Source organism: Oncorhynchus nerka, linkage group LG10 (assembly GCF_034236695.1).
Source record: "Oncorhynchus nerka isolate Pitt River linkage group LG10, Oner_Uvic_2.0, whole genome shotgun sequence".
NCBI lineage: Eukaryota > Metazoa > Chordata > Actinopteri > Salmoniformes > Salmonidae > Oncorhynchus > Oncorhynchus nerka.
This window is the reverse complement of record NC_088405.1, coordinates 32,313,039-32,334,307: the sequence shown is the minus strand read 5'-3', so window position 1 is coordinate 32,334,307 and position 21,269 is coordinate 32,313,039. Positions and strand designations below refer to the sequence as shown.

Below are 21,269 nucleotides of genomic sequence, written 5' to 3'. Positions count from 1 at the left end.
AAACATGTGGCATTGTGTTGTGACAAAACTGCAAATGCTAGAGTGGCCTTTTATTGTCCGAAGCACAAGGTGCACCTGTGTAATGATCATGATGTTTAATCAGCTTCTTGATATGCCACACCTGTCAGGTGGATGGATTATCTTGGCAAAGGAGAACTGCTCACTAACAGGGATGTAAACAAATTTGTGCACAAAATTTGAGAGAAATACACTTTTTGTGCGTATGAAGCGTTGAAACATGGGACCAACACTTTACATGTTCCGTTTTATATTTTTGTTCAGTGTACTTAACATGAGGCACATCTCAATAGGTGGTCCAGGTAAGTCATGACATAGCACAATTGGGGGTGTGGCTTTTTCCTCTCTTGTTCGGTCTTCTCTATTGTTCATCAAGCAAAGGAGAGGTGGATGACATCATGGATTAGCCATCAGATCAACATTTTGAATGCTCTACTCAAAGTTTGCAGGTGTCTAAAAAAAAATATATATATATATATTTTGATCAACTTTTTTATTTTTATTTTTTACCTTTTAGTGTATATACTTTATTTTATTTATACTTGGGATATCACTTTTCAACAGTAAACTGGAACTGTATGTTAGACCCACAAGCCTAACATGGTGCAAGTTAAATGCCACACCCTCATTCCCCTTTATTGCACCCTGCTGGTCAACCCTGTGATTGAAATAGCCCTGTGCAAGCTGCTGGACTCATAGGTTTTGGCCTTTACCAGAAGCCCCAGAGTTATTTAAGAAGCACTGAATCCAATTTTTCCTGAAATAGTCTTTGGGTCCTGTCTATAAACTAACCCGGCCTGTCCCCTTCTCCGTAGGGGGATGATGTCCACACCTATAATTTCTGGCGCTACCCAGGGAGGCAGGGGTAGGCTCGGTTAATAATAAAAGTTTACATTTAATTAGTCGTATGTACAGGATACACATGGTATAACCGTCCAATGAAATGCTTACTTGCAGGTTCCTTCTCAACTATAAGAAATAAGATAAGAATACGATCTGGCTCAGTAGAATAGAATAAACATTTTAGCTTAAGTATAATACAGGAAGGCACAATCTATAGTCCAATATTTACATGTGCAAGGGAGCACAGCAGAGACAGCTGCAAACAGCTAGTGCTAGCCAGGGGTCTTTTTAAAGGAGCCTGCTCTTAGTTGCCCTTGGAATTGCTAATGCCAGATTATCTGCTATCAAGACCATTTTATCTGAACTCTCAGGGAATGGAGGACTGAGATGAGCTAGCTACTTGTCAGCTGATTGTATCTCTAGTTGTTTGCATAGCCTTGTTTGCGCCTACATTAGGGTTGATGTCAATATTAGAACTTACCGATAGGGGATTTGATTCAATACCGATTTCCAATTTTAGAGTGGAAATATTCACCATAACTGCTAAATCTGCCGATTTTATTATTATAGCTCGAATGAAAAGAAGAATGGATTGTATGGATTGTGACTTAAACAAGAGCTCTTATAGAACCAGGGCACAAATAATAATAAGCAATAATTTTGCTCTTTATTTAACCATCTTACACAACCTTTTGTTCATCGAAAATAAATTGTGAATAACTCACCACAGGTTAATGAGAAGGGTGGGCTTGAAAGGATGCACATAGCTCTGCAATGTTGGGTTGTGTTGTAGAGAGTCCGTCCTAAATCATTTTCCACACAGTCTGCCTGTATTTAGTTTTCATGCCAGTGATAATTTCGATAAGGCACTCTTGTTCAGATATCGGTAAGTAGACTGGAGGCAGGCCATGAAAGGGATAACGAATCAAGTTGTTTGTCATCCATTTCGGGAAATTACCTACGTAATTGCGCACCCAACTAACTCAGGTGCACATTTGACATTGTCCGTAAGCTTGATCATTTGCACACAGAAAATCATACAATGATGGAAAGACCTGTGTGTTGTCCTTGTTAACGCAGACAGAGAAGAGCTCCAACTTCTTAATCATATCCAGAATTTTGTCCCGAACATTGAATATAGTTGCGGAGAGTCCCTCTAATCCTAGATTCAGATCATTCAGGTGACGAAAAACATCACCCAGACAGGCCAGTCGTGTGAGAAACTCGTCAACATGGAAGCGGTCAGACAATTGAAAATTCTGGTCAGTAAAAATAACTTTAAACTCATCTCAATTTTAAAAAACGTGTCAGCTTGATAACCTGCACACTTCTGTATGTTGTAAAAGCGTTACATGGTCGATGTCCATATCATTGCATAATGCATAAAATACACGAGTTCAGGGGCTTGCTTTAACAAAGTTAACCATTTTCACTGTGGTGTCCAAAATGTCTTTCAAGCGGTCAGGCATTCCCTTGGCAGAAAGAGCCTCTCGGTGGATGCTGCAGTGTACCCAAGTGGTGTCGGGAGAAACTGCTTGCACGCACGTTACCACTCCACTATGTCTCCCTGTCATGGCTTTTGCGCCATCAGTACAGATACCAACACATCTTGACCACCAAAGTCCATTTGATGTCACAAAGCTGTCCAGGACTTTAAAAATATCCTCTCCTGTTGTCCTAGTTTCCAGTGTTTTGCAGAAGAGGATGTCTTCCTTAATTGACCCCCCCATAAACGTAACGGACATACACCAGGAGCTTTGCCAGGGCCCCCACGTTTGTTGACTCATCCAGCTGTAATGCATTTAATTCACTGGCTTGTATGCGAAGCAGTAATGGTTTCAAAACATATCCTGCCATGTCACTGATGCGTCGTGAAGCAGTGTTTGATGAAGGCATCATCTGTGTAGGTTTTTAGACCTTTTTCCCCAGCATTTTCCCAGCCATATCCACGGCAGTAGGGAGAATTAAGTCCTCCACAATGGTATGGGGCTTGCATGTCCTAGCCACTCGGTAGCTCACCATATAAGATGCTTCTAGCACCTTCTTATTAATGGTATCTGTTGCTTTTTTACATGTCTTACTACTTGAAAGTCGTCTTAATTCTCGCTCAAACAACTCCCGTGGCTTATTTGTCAAATTGTCATGTTTTGTTTCTAAATGTCTGCACAAGAGTGAAGGGTTCCCATGAGAGTAACGGTTGATGTGATTGGATGTTATTTGACTAGGCTACCTGTGTTTAATATTGTGTTACTTCGCTGAACACTAACGTTTGATGGTTTTATTTTTATTTTTGGCAGTGAAAGAAGGCTACTCAGGCGAGGGCGAAAACCACACCCAAATGTATAGCCGTAGTATATCAGACTGTATACCATGGCATGAAAATAATTACTATTTACTGGTCTAATTACGTTGGTAAAAAATTTATAATAGTAAAAAACTAATCGCTCAATTTAATATCGGTCAACCGATAAATCGGGCTTTAGTTAATACTTGTGTGCACATGGCTAGTCGGCCACTGGGGCTATGCAAATTATGACAATTAGCACAAGTGGCTTTGATGGCTTGTTGCCGAAGGGTGGTTCTAATGTGCTCCCTCCCTCTTTCAGACACCCCCAGTATCACAGCCAAGCTGATCAATGAGCAGAAAGAAGACAAGGAGAAGAAGAATCACGACGAGAAGGAGAAGATGAAGACAGACAGCGGTTTCCAGGACAACTTCAGTGTCGTCGTGGCCTCAGGTACACATTTGGCCCCCTCCTCCTCACAAACCCTCACCGCATCCTTTCCTTCCCACGCCTGCCAATCATTGTGGCTTCGCAGGAATGGATTAATTGATTCTAAAGAACTAATTAGATGGCAGGTATTGTTTTGCTTTAAGCTGGCCTTCCAGCCCTATGTTGCGCTCCTGCCCCCGAATGTAAACGATTGGTCTATTTGTATATGGAAACACAATGTGTAAAATATCCCAAAATATAGACAGTGTTTGATAAGAAGCACTAGACAGAAGCGCTCACCTCTAGAATCACAAACACTAGCATATAAAAGTCAATTTTACATGGTAAATGACTGGAGTGTGTTTTCCTTTCAGGCTTGAAGTCCCAGTCGAAGAGAGCCCTGTCGACCCCTCCTCGTCCCCCTTCGCGGCGGGGCCGTGTGATGAGCGATAAGCTGACAGCCTCAAGTGTGGACCCTTCTGCCAAAACTCTCAGCGTGCCTGTCTTCCACCTCTACCACAAGCTGCTACCAGGTACTGTGTACACACAAACAGCTCCCTTCTCTCTCCAGCACCTTTCCTCCGCCAAGTGAAGCCTGTTCATCTGACGAAGCCTATTCATTGAGCCAGTGTGCCCGAGTGTCCTTTGGCTTGTTCTAGTCTGTGGTCTTGTGACCCTGGGTTGTCATGGTAAACATAAGTAGCCTTGCACGAGCCCTGGCTTGTGAGAACTGGAACAGCTCATAGGCTCCTATCTCAGGTTTCTGTAGCGTGATGCAGCTTGATGTACACCATTTGGACAGAATGTTTGTCTATCGAAGGGCCTTAGACTGGGGGTATCTCCTTAAGGCCAGCAAGATCCAAGTTTTACCTAACTCAGGGAAGATATGCGAAGACATGATCAGACCTTTTTTTGCAAAGACAAACATTTACTATGGGCACAAGCAGCACTCCATCCATTATGTCTTGCCTTCACATGTAGTCATTGTTAAATAGGTCACTAGCCTTCATGTCACGTAGTTGTCATGGGTTTTCTGTCCCTCTGGGCCTGGTAGTGTGACCAGAGAGTGACCAAGGTTTTGGTTCCTTACTGTGAACGCTGTCTCATCCCTCCACCCCCCCTCAGGTCAGCCCCTGCCGGCAGAGATGACACTGGCCCAGCTGTTGACCCTGCTTTACGACCGCAAGCTTCCCCAGGGCTACCACTCCATCGACTTGACTGTCAAGTTGGGCTCCAAGGTTATCTCCGACCCCGGGATCTCGAAGACAGACTCCTTCAAACGGCTCCGCACAGAGAAAGGTATGGCAGTGTGCGCTGCCATAAGAAATACAAGCGCACACTCTCATTCAAACTTACACTACATTACCAAAAGTATGTGGACAGCTGCTTGTCAAACATCTCATTCCAAAATCATGGATATTAATATGGTGTTGTTCCTCACATTGCTGCGGGGACTTGCTTCCATTCAGCCACAAGAGCATTAGTGAGGTCAGGCACTGATGTTGTGCGATTAGGTCAGGCTCGCAGTCGGTGTTACAATTTTCCCCAAAGGTGTTCGATGGGGTTGAGGTCAGGGCTCTGTTCAGGCCAGTCAAGTTCTTCCAAATCGATGTCGACAAACCATTTCTATATGGACCTTGCTTTGTACACGGGATAATTGTAATGCTGAAACAGGAAAGGGCCTTCTCCAAACTGTTGCCACAAAGTTGGAAGCACAGAATCGTTTAGATTGTCATGATTCCTCTTCCACCAAACATTAAAGTTGGCACTAGGTATTCGAGCAGGTTGTGTTCTCTTGGCTTCCGCCAAACCCATATTCGTTCGTCGTACTGCTAGATGGTGAAGCGTGATTCATCACTCGAGAGAACATGTTTTCACTGCTCCAGAGTCCAATGGCGGTGAGCTTTACACCACTCCAGCTGACGCTTGGCATTGCACATGGTGATCTTAGGCTTGTGTGTGGCTGCTCTGCCATGGAAACCCATTTCATGATGTTCCTGGTGAACAGTTCTTGTGCTGTCGTTGATTCCAGAGGCAGTTTTGGAACTCTGTCGTGAGTGTTGCAACCAAGGACAGACGATTTTCTTTTACACAATCTACGTACTTCAGCACTCGGCGGTCCCGTTCTGTGAGCTTGTGTGGCCTACCACTTTGCGGCTGAGTCGTTGTTGCTTCTAGACGTTTCCACTTCACAATAACAGCACGTACAGTTGACCGGGGCTGCTCTAGCAGGGCAGAAATTTGACAAACTGACTTGTTGGAAAGGTGGTGTCCCATGATGGTGCCATGTTGAAAGTCACTGAGGTCTTCAGGGAGGCCATTCTACTGCCAATGTTTGTGTATGAAGATTGCATGGCGGTGTGCTCTATACACCTGTCAGCAACAGTTGTGACTGAAATAGCCGAATCCACTAATTTGAAGGGGTGTCCACATACTTTTGTATATGTATTTTATAACTGCGTGCGCTAACACTCTCCTTCTACCTCCCTGTCTGCCATTTGTCCTCTTGCTATGTAGTTAGTGTGTAAAGTGAGCCCCAAACGGCTCTCTCCATGGGTCCCCTGACAGCCCTGGGTCCCCTGACAGAAGGATTAATGGCTCTCCCCCTCCACAGCCATCCATTTCTCTGTCTGAGCGCCGGGCCTAAGTCTCCTGAGATGTTTTCAGGTGCCATTACTAGTCTGTGTCACAGGTTGCCCAGTGTGAGATGTGCATACTCAAAAGGCACCAGCACAGTCACTCCGCTCTTTTTCAGTGTTAAGTAATGGTATAAAGGGAGCATGTGTGGATCCATTTCTACAATGATGCTGTTGGCCTTCTCTCGCTCTGGGCCGGGGTTTACTTCAGATAGAAAGCTATAATGTTATCATCATAAATTGGCCGGGTTGACTTCAATGTAAGAGAAATATGGAAATGTCGGCTGCATGTCAGAAATGAATCGGAGCTTGGATGAGGGAATGGAGGGTTGAAAATGGCGTGGGTGCCTCTTAATGACTTCAGCGGTAATAAATACAGACCGGTGCCTTCAGTCTTTTTCCATCAAGTTTTGTTAGAAACTAATGGAGTTATTTTGGACTCTGCTTTTATCACCTATTATCTTGTGTTCATCCTTCGAAAGAAAAGCTCTGATGGTTGAAAGCTCCCAGAGCGACTTGACACATGACCACCCAATCAGATTCCACCCTCTACTTTTAAACTCCACTTGTTCCCAAAGCCGTTTTAGCCCCTTGACGTTGTAGAAACGTTTACCCAAGACTCATGTTCTTTGTTAATGTCACTTTAACATCTGTATAAGATGAATGTATCATATAGATTTTAAACTAGCACACTATGCTCCATGTAATGGTTTTATGTGGTGTGGTTAGGGTTGTAAAGGGTCGGAAACTTAACCGGTAAATTTCCTGAAATTTTCTATGGGAACTTAAGCCTGGGAATTTTGCTTAATTTCATCAAAAAAGTTGTCTTATAATAGTGGACCTGTTTTTCTGGGAAAACATAAGGTAATTTTAGGTCTTGTGGCATAATTTGGTTAAATGATCCCCAATTCAATGGAATTGCAACCCTCTGTATGCTCAGTGCATTCTTCCATCACATGTACAGTGCACTCTTCCGTTGAGCCCACACTACTACACTGTCTGAGCCAAGGACTACATTCTTTCTGGTAAGTTTGATATACAATACTGGGTGGGGTGAATATATTTGATTCGAAATACATAATTGTTAACTAGTAAATAGTAGCCTACAGGAAAGTGTGTTTAAATCATTTCTAACTTGTTAACAATTTCTGCTAGTACCATGTGGGTTTTTAGCTTGCTTGTGTTAATTCACCTATTTTCATTTTAAAACATTGGTGAAATAAATCTTACAAAGGAGTTGTTTAATCTAGCTGCTTAACTATTTATCTATACATGGAATTGTATTTGGGTTTTTCTTTGCTAATTTTTTCCCTAATCTTTACAAGAAAATGCCACAGGCACTACTTGATATGTGTAGACATTCACTGCAGCTAATGTAGAAGGATAATCTGTGTACATGTGCAAGTACTGCGCCAAATCATATGTGAAGAATACAACAAAGATGCAGAATCACCTGGCCATGTGCATAAACTTCCCTCCGCATTCACAACAAGCAACCTCTGACAAAAATCCCTCTACTTCTATTTGAGGTGAAAATGATGAATCAGACGCCTTATCGATAGCAACAGCTCATGGTCCTCCTGGAATCAGAAGATTTTTTTGACTCAATGGAGGAACGTAGAGAAATGCTGATGAATGTCTTGCTCGGGCTGTGTATGCAACTGGTTCACCTCTGATGCTCACAGGCAATGTGTATTGGAAGAGAATTCTGAATGTTCTTTGCCCAGTATACACCCCTTCAACCAGACATGCTTTATTTACTCATTTGCAGGATGCAGAGTTCAAGTGAAGGTCAAGCAAATCATAGAGAAAGCAGACTGTACTACCGATGGGTGGTTGAATGTTTGTGGGCGAAGAATAATTAACTAAATTTCCACCCCTCAACTAGTATTCTACAAGAGCGCAAACACGAGGGACAACAGACACACCGGTCTCTCCATTGCAGATGAGCTGAAGGCAGTCGTCAATGACCTTGGACCGCAGAAGGTATTTGCATTGGTGACAGACAATGCTGCGAACATGAAGGCCGCTTGGTCGAAAATTGAGGAGTCCTTCCATTGGCTGTGCTGCTCATGCATTGAATCTGCTCCTCAAGGACAGCATGGCACTGAAAACAATGGATACACTCTACAAGAGAGCCAAGGAAATGGTTAGGTATGTGAAGGGTCATCAAGTTGTAGCCGCAATCTACCTCACCAAGCAAAGTGAGAAGAATAAGGGCACCACATTAAAGCTGCCCAGCAACACCTGTTAGGGTTGTGTTGTCATAATGTTTGACAGTCTACTGGAGGGGAAGGAGTCTCCAGGAAATGGCCATTCACTGGACAGCCCCATCAAGAGGATCATCCTGGATTATGTATTTTGGGAGAGAGTGGTAAGCAGCCTGAAACTCCTGAAATCTATAGCAGTAGCCATTGTATGGATTGAGGGAGAAAATACCATCCTGTCTGATGTTCAGAATCTACTTGCAGATGTAAGAGAAGAAATCCATACTGCCCTGTCCACTTCATTGTTGCTCCAAGCAGAGGAAACTGTAGTTCTGAAATGCATCAAAAAGCGTGGAGACTTCTGCCTGAAGCCCGTACACTCCGCAGCGTACATGTTGGACCCCAAGTATGCTGGCAAGCGCATCCTGTCTGGTGCAGAGATCAAGAAGGCCTAGGATGTCATCACTACTGTGTCTTGCCACCTTGGCCTGGATGAGTGCAAGGTTCTTGGCAGTCTGGCGAAGTACACATCCATGCAAGGGCTTTGGGATGAAGATGCAATATGGCAGACGTGCCGACATATCTCATCAGCCACCTGGTGGAAGGGACTTTGTGGATCTGAGGCTCTTTCCCTTGTTTCCTCCAAATCCCACCAACATCAGCCGCCTCTGAGCGCAACTGGTCCTTGTTTGGGAGCACACACACCTAAGAACACAACAGGCTGACCAATAAAAGGGTTGAAAAATTGGTGGCCATCCGGGCATATTTGAGGCGTTTTGACGCTGACAACGAGCCATCCTCAACAAGGTTGGAAAGTGACAGTGAAGATGAGGCCTCAGTCTGATGTTCAAGAGGTGGACATTGAGGTGGTCCAGGGAGAAGACATGGTTGTCTTCCTCTCAGGCTTCCAAAGCTTTAGTTTCTAGACTATCACTTTACAAATGTTTTTGGGAGATGCGATGGATCATTGGATCATTCAATATTCCCTTTTGCTGTTCAGGGAAGTCATCCCATGTGAAGAGTCAACTCATTTAATTCAAGTTGGAAGGATTTAATAATTTGCAATTATGTCTACTCAAATTTATTTATATAGCCCTTCGTACATCAGCTGATATCTCAAAGTGCTGTACAGAAACCTAGCCTAAAACCCCAAACAGCAAGCAATGCAGGTGTAGAAGCACGGTGGCTAGGAAAAACTCCCTAGAAAGGCCAAAACCTAGGAAGAAACCTAGAGAGGAACCAGGCTATGTGGGGTGGCCATTCCTCTTCTGGCTGAGCCGGGTGGAGATTATAACAGAACATGGCCAAGATGTTCAAATGTTTATAAATGACTAGCATGGTCAAATAATAATAATCACAGGCAGAACAGTTGAAACTGGAGAGCAGCAGCACGGCCAGGTGGACTGGGGACAGCAAGTAGTCATCATGTCAGGTAGTCCTGAGGCATGGTCCTAGGACTCATGTCCTCAGAGAAAGAGATAATTAGAGAGAGCATACTTAAATTCACACAGGACACCGGATAGGACAGGAGAAGTACTCCAGATATAACAAACTGACCCTAGCCCCCCGACACAAACTACTGCAGCATAAATACTGGAGGCTGAGACAGGAGGGGTCAGGAGATACTGTGGCCTCATCCGATGACACCCCCAGACAGGGCCAAACAGGAAGGATATAACCCCACCCACTTTGCCAAAGCACAGCCTCCACACCACTAGAGGGATATCTTCAACCACCAACTTACCATCCTGAGACAAGGCCGAGTATAGCCCACAAAGATATCTGCCACGGCACATCCCAAGGGGGGGCGCCAATCCAGACAGGAAGATCACATCAGTGACTCAACCCACTCAAGTGACGCACCAATCATAGGGACGGTATGAAAGAGCCCCAGTAAGCCAATGACTCAGCCCCTGTAATAGGGTTTGGGGCAGAGAATCCCAGTGGAAAGGGGGGAACCAGTAAAGACTTAAAGGTTGAGACCGAGTTTGCGTCTCTCACATGGGTAGGCAGACCATTCCATAAAAATGGAGCTCTATAGGAGAAAGCCCTGCCTCCAGCTGTTTGCTTAGAAATTCTAGGGACAATTAGGAGGCCTGCGTCTTGTGACCGTAGCGTACGTGTAGGTATGTACGGCAGGACCAAATCAGAGAGATAGGTAGGAGCAAGCCCATGTAATGCTTTGTAGGTTAGCAGTAAAACCTTGAAATCAGCCCTTGCCTTGACAGGAAGCCAGTGTAGGGAGGCTAGCACTGGAGTAATATGATCAAATTTTTTGGTTCTAGTCAGGATTCTAGCAGCCGTATTTAGCACTAACTGAAGTTTATTTAGTGCTTTATCCGGGTAGCCAGAAAGTAGAGCATTGCAGTAGTCAAACCTAGAAGTGAGTTTCTGATTGTTTTGCAATGTTACGTAGATGGAAAAAAACTGTCCTTGAAACGGTCTTGATATGTTCTTCAAAAGAGAGATCAGGGTCCAGAGTAACGCCCGGGTCCTTCACAATTTTATTAGAAACGACTGTACAACCATCAAGATAATTGTCAGATTCAACAGAAGATCTCTTTCTTGGGACCTAGAACAAGCATCTCTGTTTTGTCCGAGTTTAAAAGTAGAAAGTTTGCAGCCATCCACTTCCTTATGTCTGAAACATGCATGTTTCTTTAAAATGTACAGCTGTGTGTCATCCGCATAGCAGTGAAAGTTAACATTATGTTTTCGAATGACATCCCCAAGAGGTAAAATATATAGTGAAAACAATAGTGTTCCGAAAACGGAACCTTGAGGAACACCGGAATTTACAGTTGATTTGTCAGAGCACAAACCATTCACAGAGACAAACTGATATCTATAAATATATCCAATGCAAAAAAACATCTACATTTTTAAATGGTATTAATATTAATTTGCATACATTTCTGTTAATTCCCATATATTGCCGTTAATTCCCACAAAGTTTCCACGTCTGAATATTCCCCAAAATGTGCAGCCCTAGGTGTGGTAAATGTTATTACTGTCACCCCTTCAGAATTGCATTAGACAGGATTTTAGGGGTGATGTACTTTATTTAGCCTCCCCCTAGTCATGTCTTGGCGGTCAGTACCAGGGCACACATGATGTGATGGGGTTGGATACATTTTGACCATTAGGATATGACAGACAGCAAGAGCAGTTGATGTCTGTTTGATATTGTCGGCAACTTGTAGATGTGCAAACCAGAGGAAATTGCTCTGCTCTCTTCCGGCCATGACAGAGCCATACCACCTCAAGCAAAGTCCTTCACTTCTACATGTTTTTCCCTTGCAAGTGGAAAAATTAATGACTAAAACTGAGAACATGGTCAATAATCCCACGATTTCACTGGTAGCCTATGGCTGCACACAATCTTAATGTGCCGCCTCAACCATCTGTGGTACTGAATGCATGTTTATGACGTGTGCTCAGAGAATTGATGATAGCAGGTGATGTGCTGCTCATGTAGAAAGTGTAGAACCACTGCCCTCCCTGGGAGCTGCAAGGGGTAATGTAGTGAAGCTGAACTAATAGCTGACAAAAGCGACTCCCAAGTCGAGGTGTTCGCTCTTACTAACGTGTGAAGACGAGTATTCCAAACTAATCTCATTTTAAAAATTCACTATACCCTGTGATTCTATACCAGTTGCTCGAATCAGAGGTAAATTCTGTGTTGTTTCCACTGGCTCTGCAGTGGGACATTGTTTGCAGTAAGATATTGTTAGCTTTTTACAGAAACCCGCTTTAGTGCTTTTTTTTCTCTTGCTGCAGGCTTGTTTTGCCTGCATTGTTAAAAGAGCCCATGCTTGGTAGCACTGTTACAAAGCCCTGTGCCGGTCTCTGTCAGTGTGGATGTTGATTCTCCCCAGTGGCAGTCACAGCCTGTATGCTGCCCCTGGCACCCTGGGGCTAATTAAAAAACACGAGCAACCACCACCTATAGTCCAAGCAGTGGAGCGCATCTACTCCTCCCTGCATCGCACCCTCTTCTTCCGCACCTCAGTCCTATCTGTCAGTCACACTGGATGACTTGTCCGTCCCCCTGTTGGGTGAGATATTTTAAAAGGCAATGACTGCCAATCAGATCTGCCACCCCACTCCTAGAATAGTGGGCTGCTGTTAGTAGTACACAAGATGGGAGGCCGGTGACCTGAGTTATCTGCTAATGAATGTCTGTCCAGCGCCAAACCCATTTCACCAATACTGTCTTCAGCCAGACACTAACCACCTGATTAGGTCAATCATTGTCTTCATCGAACCAATTTAGTTTCACCGCCGTGCTCTCGGAGTTCAGATAATTAGTTGAGGCGTATAGATTAGAAACTGCCTGGAGCAGGCTGAAGCCTGCCAATGCTGTATATTCGGCACCACCGCTTTCATCTCTGGTCTGGGCTAAAGGAGCACTGCATGGTAAAGGGTAGTGTTCAGTGGACACACATTTTCAACTTGAGGTTGGTTCACATCTTTTCTTGATTCTGACAAACCTCTGCCCCATTGCTCTCTGCGCTTAACTATATACTTGACTGTGCAGTAAAATACCTCTTTTACAATACTTACTGCATAGCTCGCCTACAATTTCCCCAAATAGCTTCCAATACCGTCGCTTCCCAAAACAAATAATTCCGGAATCCTTTGTCTCCAGACCCATTGTCTCCAGACCCACTGATAAATGGGGAGGATAGCAGTGACCCTCCAGTAACAGTCCTGCCAGAGATGGGGGGGAGGAGGGAGGAGGAGGAGGTCTCTTAAACCAGTACGGTGGCTTTGACCACGGGGAGATAACATAATCCATTTACCAGGCTCAGCCCCACTAACGGCCATCCACTGAATTGAAGACGGGTACATGGAGAGATCCTTCCCCAGCCCCCTTAAAAGCCTTCAACTTCCACAAATAGGCCAGGCCTTTTAGAGCTAAATGGGTTTTGTCCCTCTAACCATTTTTAGGTTTCTAGGTCTACTCCGTAGAGAGAGAGGACTTTAGTGCCCAAAATAACCTTTTAGCATGGGCAGCACCATTGAGGACTTTCACCATTTTGAAGTAGTCAACTGGGTGGGACATCCTATGGCAGGGATTGTCTAGATTCAGCCACAGGCCGTTTTTTTCTTGAGCGGGTGGTCGGACTGTAACATAATTACACATTTGTGGACTGCAAATTGACCGAAAGAAGCCCAAACAGTGCTTTCGGTGTATTCAGACCCATTGAATTTTTCCACATTTTGTTAGGTTACAGCCTCATACTAAAATGTATTAAATTGCCCCCCCCCCCCCTCATTAATCTACACACACTACCCCATAATGAGGTGTCAAAAACAGGTTTCTAGAAATGTGTGCTAATTTATATTATTATTATTTATTTTTTAAGCATATCACATTTACAGTGTCTTGCGAAAGTATTCGGCCCCCTTGAACTTTGCGACCTTTTGCCACATTTCAGGCTTCAAACATAAAGATATAAAACGGCCTTTTTTTGTGAAGAATCAACAACAAGTGGGACACAATCATGAAGGGGAACGACATTTATTGGATATTTCAAACTTTTTTAACAAATCAAAACTGAAAAATTGGGCGTGCAAAATTATTCAGCCCCCTTAAGTTAATACTTTGTAGCACCACCTTTTGCTGCGATTACAGCTGTAAGTCGCTTGGGGTATTTCTCTATCAGTTTTGCACATCGAGAGACTGAAATTTTTTCCCATTCCTCCTTGCAAAACAGCTCAAGCTCAGTGAAGTTGGATGGAGAGCATTTGTGAACAGCAGTTTTCAGTTCTTTCCACAGATTCTCGATTGGATTCAGGACTTTGACTTGGCCATTCTAACACCTGGATATGTTTATTTTTGAACCATTCCATTGTAGATTTTGCTTTATGTTTTGGATCATTGTCTTGTTGGAAGACAAATCTCCGTCCCAGTCTCAGGTCTTTTGCAGACTCCATCAGGTTTTCTTCCAGAATGGTCCTGTATTTGGCTCCATCCATCTTCCCATCAATTTTAACCATCTTCCCTGTCCCTGCTGAAGAAAAGCAGACCCAAAGCATGATGCTGCCACCACCATGTTTGACAGTGGGGATTGTGTGTTCAGGGTGATGAGCTGTGTTGCTTTTACGCCAAACATAACGTTTTGCATTGTTGCCAAAAAGTTCAATTTTGGTTTCATCTGACCAGAGCACCTTCTTCCACATGTTTGGTGTGTCTCCCAGGTGGCTTGTGGCAAACTTTAAACGACACTTTTTATGGATATCTTTAAGAAATGGCTTTCTTCTTGCCACTCTTCCATAAAGGCCAGATTTGTGCAATATACGACTGATTGTTGTCCTATGGTCAGAGTCTCCCACCTCAGCTGTAGATCTCTGCAGTTCATCCAGAGTGATCATGGGCCTCTTGGCTGCATCTCTGATCAGTCTTCTCCTTGTATCAGCTGAAAGTTTAGAGGGACGGCCAGGTCTTGGTAGATTTGCAGTGGTCTGATACTCCTTCCATTTCAATATTATCGCTTGCACAGTGCTCCTTGGGATGTTTAAAGCTTGGGAAATCTTTTTGTATCCAAATCCGGCTTTAAACTTCTTCACAACAGTATCTCGGACCTGCCTGGTGTGTTCCTTGTTCTTCATGATTCTCTCTGCACTTTTAACGGACCTCTGAGACTATCACAGTGCAGGTGCATTTATACGGAGACTTGATTACACACAGGTGGATTGTATTTATCATCATTAGTCATTTAGGTCAACATTGGATCATTCAGAGATCCTCACTGAACTTCTGGAGAGAGTTTGCTGCACTGAAAGTAAAGGGGCTGAATAATTTTGCACGCCCAATTTTTCAGTTTTTGATTCGTTAAAAAAGTTTGAAATATCCAATAAATGTTGTTCCACTTCATGATTGTGTCCCACATGTTGTTGATTCTTCACAAAAAAATACAGTTTTATATCTATATGTTTGAAGCCTGAAATGTGGCAAAAGGTCGCAAAGTTCAAGGGGGCCGAATACTTTCGCAAGGCACTGTACATAAGTATTCAGACCCTTTACTCAGTACTTAAGCACCTTTGGCAGTGATGATTACAGCCTCGAGTCTTCTTGGGTATGACACTACAATCTTGGCACACCTGTATTTGGGGAGTTTCTCCCATTCTTTTCTGCAGATCCTCTTAAGCTTAGGTTAATCACGTAGGTTATTTCCTGCGCATGTTTATTTTTTGCTCAGAAAACTTGGGTGGCCAAATTCGTCCCGCAGACCGCCCGTTGGGGAACGATGTCCTTTGAGTTAAGCAAGGATCACATAATTCCATCCAGGTCACCAGTAAGGACCAGCCAATGAATTATACTCCTGAGGAAACATTCCATAACTGCAGGTGGCGGTAAATCACCAACCTGGGCTTTATACCTGTTCAAACACACTCTAGGTGGCAGTGTGCACCCTGTCAGTTTGTTTGCCAACTCATAGAAGTATTAGAAGAAGAAAATTGACGACTTCAAATGGAGATGTCCTCAATGGCGCTGTCCGTGCACTCCGACACAATGATGTGATGTTTAAGTCTATGGCCTACCCTTGATTTATCTCTTGAACTCTCAGGCTAATAGGATGCACTTGGCGTAGTAAAGGTACTGGAACATTCTGTAAAATAGAATGTTTGTTCTTGAGCAGAATGATAGAATTCCTTGTCGTTCACGATTTGCCCTCTTTCTCGCAGATTTGATCTGATCTGCTCCTCTGAAGTCTAATGATTACCCTTTTTCCTGTGCTTTTTTGGTTGCATTTAAAATGTAACCGTAACTCACTGGGTTGATGCTCTTAAGTATTCTCTGGGTGGCCCAGTCTCTTCTTGCGGCCTGCTGAAAGATGAGCGCTTCCTTCTCCATCACGTTTAATCCTGATTTGGAATTTCAGACAGGACGGGCCTGTTACAACCCCTATTAGTCACTACCCTCGTGACTTTTTAATTCACTACGAGGAGGAGGGGGAAATCCCTTTAGAGACTGGAGCAATGAATCATTTATTTTATTTTCTTCTCCAGGAGGGTGATGTGCAGCGTTTTGTAGATGACCTATCAATCGACTGGGGCTTTATATCATCATAAAACAGGCCGGCCGTGCCGCAGAATGAAAACAATAATGGGGAGCTATTTTTTACCATCCATCCTCCGTTCCATTTGGTTTTGACTTTGTGTACGGAACCACACCCCTGACGTGCAAACAAGAACAAGTAGTCTGAGACCTTGATTCTGTTTTAGTCCGTGTGCACTTCATCTGGACTGGCATATCCTTTTTCCAAGGACAACCATTAGCACATATTTATGCATTAACATATGAAAATAGAAATGTTACTCCATCTCCTTATTTCTGGGAAAACTCTTGCTTGAACTTTATAAATGAATAGTGATAGCTCTGTTTTTTTTCTCTCTGTCTTGTAACGAGGGATGAGTTATGAGAGATTTTTTAAATTCTGTGTTTGAGATGTAAACAATGGCCCTCTTTGCAGGGCATCCCATTATTTACTTGTCATGATTGGTTGAGCGCGGCACATAGCCCACAGAAGAACACAAGCCACATAGAAAATACCTAGTGTCAGTAAAAACACTCTGCTTTCCCCTCCTCCAGTGGAACACTGTGACATGCTGAGTAGCTGTCCAGAGGACGAGTCCATGACCCCGGGAGACGAGTGTCTGGACGCAGCCATCGATGAGTCCCTGCTCGAGACCAAACCCATCCAGTCGCCCCTGCAGGTGTTTGCAGGCATGGGTGGTCTGGCCCTGATCGCTGAGAGGCTGCCAATGCTCTACCCAGATGTCATCCAACAGGTTTGACCACTTCCTATTCTAATAACCACATAACTAACTAATGCCAGCACCAGTAAAATACCACTTTCACAACTTGCGTAATTGGGGAGGTATTTAATTGTAGTCCTACAATGTTAAGGCCATTTCCCAGATATGTTTAGATATAGCATATCATCTAACGCTCAACACTTAAGAAATTGAAGCTGCCTTTGCTACATAGAATGTCCAATGCAGATCTGAAGTTGCCAAAGTAGTGCCTTGTCTCTACTCTGGTTTCAGCCTATAGAGAGGCATTGCAAGTCACTGTTTTCCATTCAGTCTAAATCCCTATTTGTCTCTTCTGGGCTCCCCCTGTGCTACATCATTCCTCCTAAATGAAAGTAAATTGATACTTTAAACGGTAATTGAGAGCACATAGCGACAAGGTGACTAGCTGGAATGGCTTCTGACAGCTGCCAGGTACTAAATCTGTTTTGTTTTGTTATTTTCTCCCCCTTCCAAATTGTTGCAGCGAATTGAATTATTCAGGCAGTCTCCCAGAGCTACTGGTGGTTTGAAGCAGACGCCCCACGAGGGCTATCAAGTGAGATGATTTGTTTTGTACTTAGCATTGTGATGAAAATGAAGCATATACATGATTGGTCATTGATTGGTTGACCATATACCTCTCTCAACAGGATATTACATCAGTCTGCATTAGTTTAACCCTTTGTGTGTCTCTGGATAGTGTTCTCAGAGCACGCTCTTAAGGCTGTGAATAATTGAGGTGTTCTGCTCTCATCCTGAGTGAGACTGTTAGCAAAGTAAACTTAAGGCATTGATGCAGGTGAGGCTTTTCTGTTTACCCAGCAGTGGCCCTTCTGATGGGTTAGCCAAACAGCCCAGGTCTGTGTCTTTTGTCCCACTGGTGTTTAGCTGTTTGCCCACAGCACATCCTGTTCCTGGAGATCCACTCTGGCTCTTAGTGCAGCTAAGCTTGAATTGATTATATTGATCACAACTAAGCACAAAATAACTTTTTTTTCCCGAAGTGCTGCCGCTCCGATACTTGCCTTTAATCTTAAGGACACTGGGCACAACCTGAAAAAACACTCACTGTAACAGGAGCCCAAAAGTTGAGGACTGGTACAGTGCCTTCAAAAAGTATTCACTCCCCTTGACTTTATCCACATAATGTTGTGTTACAGCCTGAATTTCACATTGATAACATTTAGACTGTTTGTCAATGCCTACACACAATACCCCATAATGTCAAAGTGGAATTGTTTATATACATTTTTACAAATGTAATAAAAAAGGCAAAGCTGATGTCTTGAGTCATTAACTATTTAACCCCTTTGTTATTGCAAGACTAAATGCGTTTGGGAGTAAAAAATATGCTTAACAAGTCACACACAAGTTGCATTCAGCAGGACAATAACCTAAAACAAGGCTAGATGTACACTGGAGTTTTCAAAATAAAACTTGGATCAAGAAAACCTAGGCAGTGAATGTTCACCTTTCAGCAGGACAATAACCTTAGTTTGGACTGGAGTTGCTTAAATCTACTTAAATCTATAGCAACACCTGAAAAGGCTTGTCTAGCAATGATCAACAACTAGTTTGACAGAGCTTGAAGAATTTTGAACATAATAATGGGCAAATGTTGCACAATCCAGGTGTGGAAAGCTCTTGGAGACTTAAACAGAAAGACTCACAGCTGTAATCACTTCCAAATGTGCTTCTAAAAGTGTGTGTGTGTGTGAATACTTATGTAAATGAGATTCCTGTATTTCATTTTCCATCAGTTTGCAAACATTTCAAAAAAACATGTTTTTGCTTTTTTCATTATGGGGTATTGTGTTGAAAAAACATGTAATCCATTTTGAAATCAGGTTGATTCACAACATTTGGAGTAAGTCAAGGGGTATGAGTCTGAAGGCACTGTTTGGTTTAATTTATGTTAAACTTGTAAATCAGTTGACCCTCTGCTTTATCCCATCAAGGAAGTGTTGAGTTAGGAGCTTTGTCCCCAGGGTACTATGCCCAGTCCCCCAGCAGCTCTATCGATTTGAATAACTGTTCTCGAGTTCCATATACTCCCTACTACCCTCAGTGCCCAAAGACAACACATGACATTGAGATCCCACCCGAGTCAGCTCGTCTGTCAGTGTTTTCCATTTGTTGTCCTCTAACCCCATTCTATCCCTGGCTCATCCTGTGCAGGTGAGTGCTCCGGTGGTGCCCTCTACCACGCAGGAGAAGCCCAAGGACAGCGACCAGTTTGAGTGGGTCACCATCGAGCAGTCTGGCGAGCTCGTGTATGAGGCGCCAGAGACCATGGCCGCCGAGCCGCCACCCATCAACAAGTCGTCAGTGCAGACCATGTCGCCCATCCCCGCCCACTCGCTGGCGGCCTTCGGTCTGTTCCTGCGCCTGCCGGGCTATGCTGAGGTGCTGCTGAAGGAGAGGAAGCACGCCCAGTGTCTGCTCCGCCTGGTGCTGGGCGTCACCGACGATGGCGAGGGCAGTAAGTGACAACTCTTACGCAGCTTCAGTCGTGGTCAGGAAAAACTCCTGTCCCTATTTATGAAGGATTTAGAAGCATGTTCATATTTTGAAACACCGGGTCCCTATGGTGTTAATTTAGAAGGCTGCTTGCATGGACAAACATTCTCAGCCCTACTAATAGCAGTTCACCTTCCCACCAATGCTCAGATTGACTTTGTCAGGCAGTTGATCTTGCCAAGTTGTGGACCAAGCAGATCGATAATGCCCATTATCAGAGTCCCTGAACACATAGCTGTCAGTGTCATAATATGGGCAATGCATGTAAACCGACTCTTCTAAAACCACCTGGCCACAAGCAGGTAGAGAAATAGAGGGGGAGAGATTTTAATCCCTCCATTCACAATTGAGGCACGTTTGTTCCCACTGGTGCAGATCTTCCCCTGCAGTCCTTGAGACCATATCTGTTTGCTGGCCCTGTGGATCATTTAGCCAAAATACTCACACTGGCTTGTTTAATATTGACAAGTCCTACCCCCTCTCATACATTACAACTCCTATCCAGCTGACCTTTGCTCTCATTTGCCTTCATTATTGATGACTATTTAGCTCCCCTCTCCTCTAGGGCCTGAAATAAACCATGTTGTCCTGCAACATTTTTTTTTTCTTTAGTCCTTGAGATAACGGCCCTTAATGATTGAATGAGAGCAGGCTGCCAGCTTGTTTAGTGACACTGGTCACATAGCACACTGTCAGTCTGCCATTTAGTCGGCTGTTGTCTTCTCTGGCCTCATTCTCATGAGTGCTAAATCAATGTGTCCATCCTTTCTGGACAGTATTCCTCCACTTCTCTGTGGTCATCCCTCCTATGGTGGTCATCTCTCTCACCATCCCTCACACTCATACAGTGCTTCGTTCATTTCTGTGTTTTTTATCAAATTCTTGTCATTATGAGAAGATGATTGATATTATCAATCATCTTCTCTGATTGGCTGTTTCTCTCCCCTTCCTTCCTTCCTTCCTTCCAGGTCATATCCTGCAGAGTCCGTCGGCAAATGTGCTGCCCACGCTGCCCTTCCACGTGCTGCGGGCCCTATTCAGCACCACACCTCTCACCACGGATGACGGCGTGCTGCTGCGCCGCATGGCCCTGGAAATAGGAGCCATCCACCTCATCCTGGCCTGCCTGTCAGCCCTCAGCCATCACGCACCCCGTGTCCCCAACACCAGCGGGAACTCTTCAGAGGTGAAGCCCAGACACTGACCGTGTCCAAAAGGCGCTCACATGCACATACACACTTCTGGGGACATGCATGTGTGCTTAATACTCGAAGTGCAGTGAAAGTCATGTGAATTTAAAATGGTATTATCTCTGGCATTTTTTAAGTCAAGTCTAGGGCTGTTGCGGTGACCATATTACCGCCACACCGGCGGTCACGGGTCATGAAGGCAGTCAAATTCCTTGTGACCGTTTAGTCACGGTAATTAGGCTTCTCCAAGCTCTGATGCTGCTGATGGTCATTAGTAGCCTACCAAACTTGCTAACTGCCTGGTACTCAGCACTCTATTGTGCATCTAATCAC

At 44.1% G+C, this 21,269-nt stretch overlaps 1 protein-coding gene across 17 annotated transcripts in view; it reads left to right on the top strand.

Moving 5' to 3' along the window:
- The window catches only part of birc6 (baculoviral IAP repeat containing 6), a 160,370-nt gene that overhangs the window by 65,030 nt on the left and 74,071 nt on the right, over positions 1-21,269 (top strand). For 12 of the 17 annotated variants that reach the window (XM_029669527.2, XM_065023220.1, XM_029669525.2 and 9 more), the window contains 7 exons: positions 3,468-3,599; positions 3,950-4,108; positions 4,701-4,874; positions 17,021-17,220; positions 17,711-17,782; positions 19,405-19,708; positions 20,715-20,932. In XM_029669527.2, the coding sequence (XP_029525387.2) occupies positions 3,468-3,599; positions 3,950-4,108; positions 4,701-4,874; positions 17,021-17,220; positions 17,711-17,782; positions 19,405-19,708; positions 20,715-20,932 (1,259 nt within the window). The remainder of the gene's footprint in view (positions 1-3,467; positions 3,600-3,949; positions 4,109-4,700; positions 4,875-17,020; positions 17,221-17,710; positions 17,783-19,404; positions 19,709-20,714; positions 20,933-21,269) is intronic. The other 5 variants (XM_065023225.1, XM_029669536.2, XM_029669535.2 and 2 more) reach the window with 1 other exon arrangement.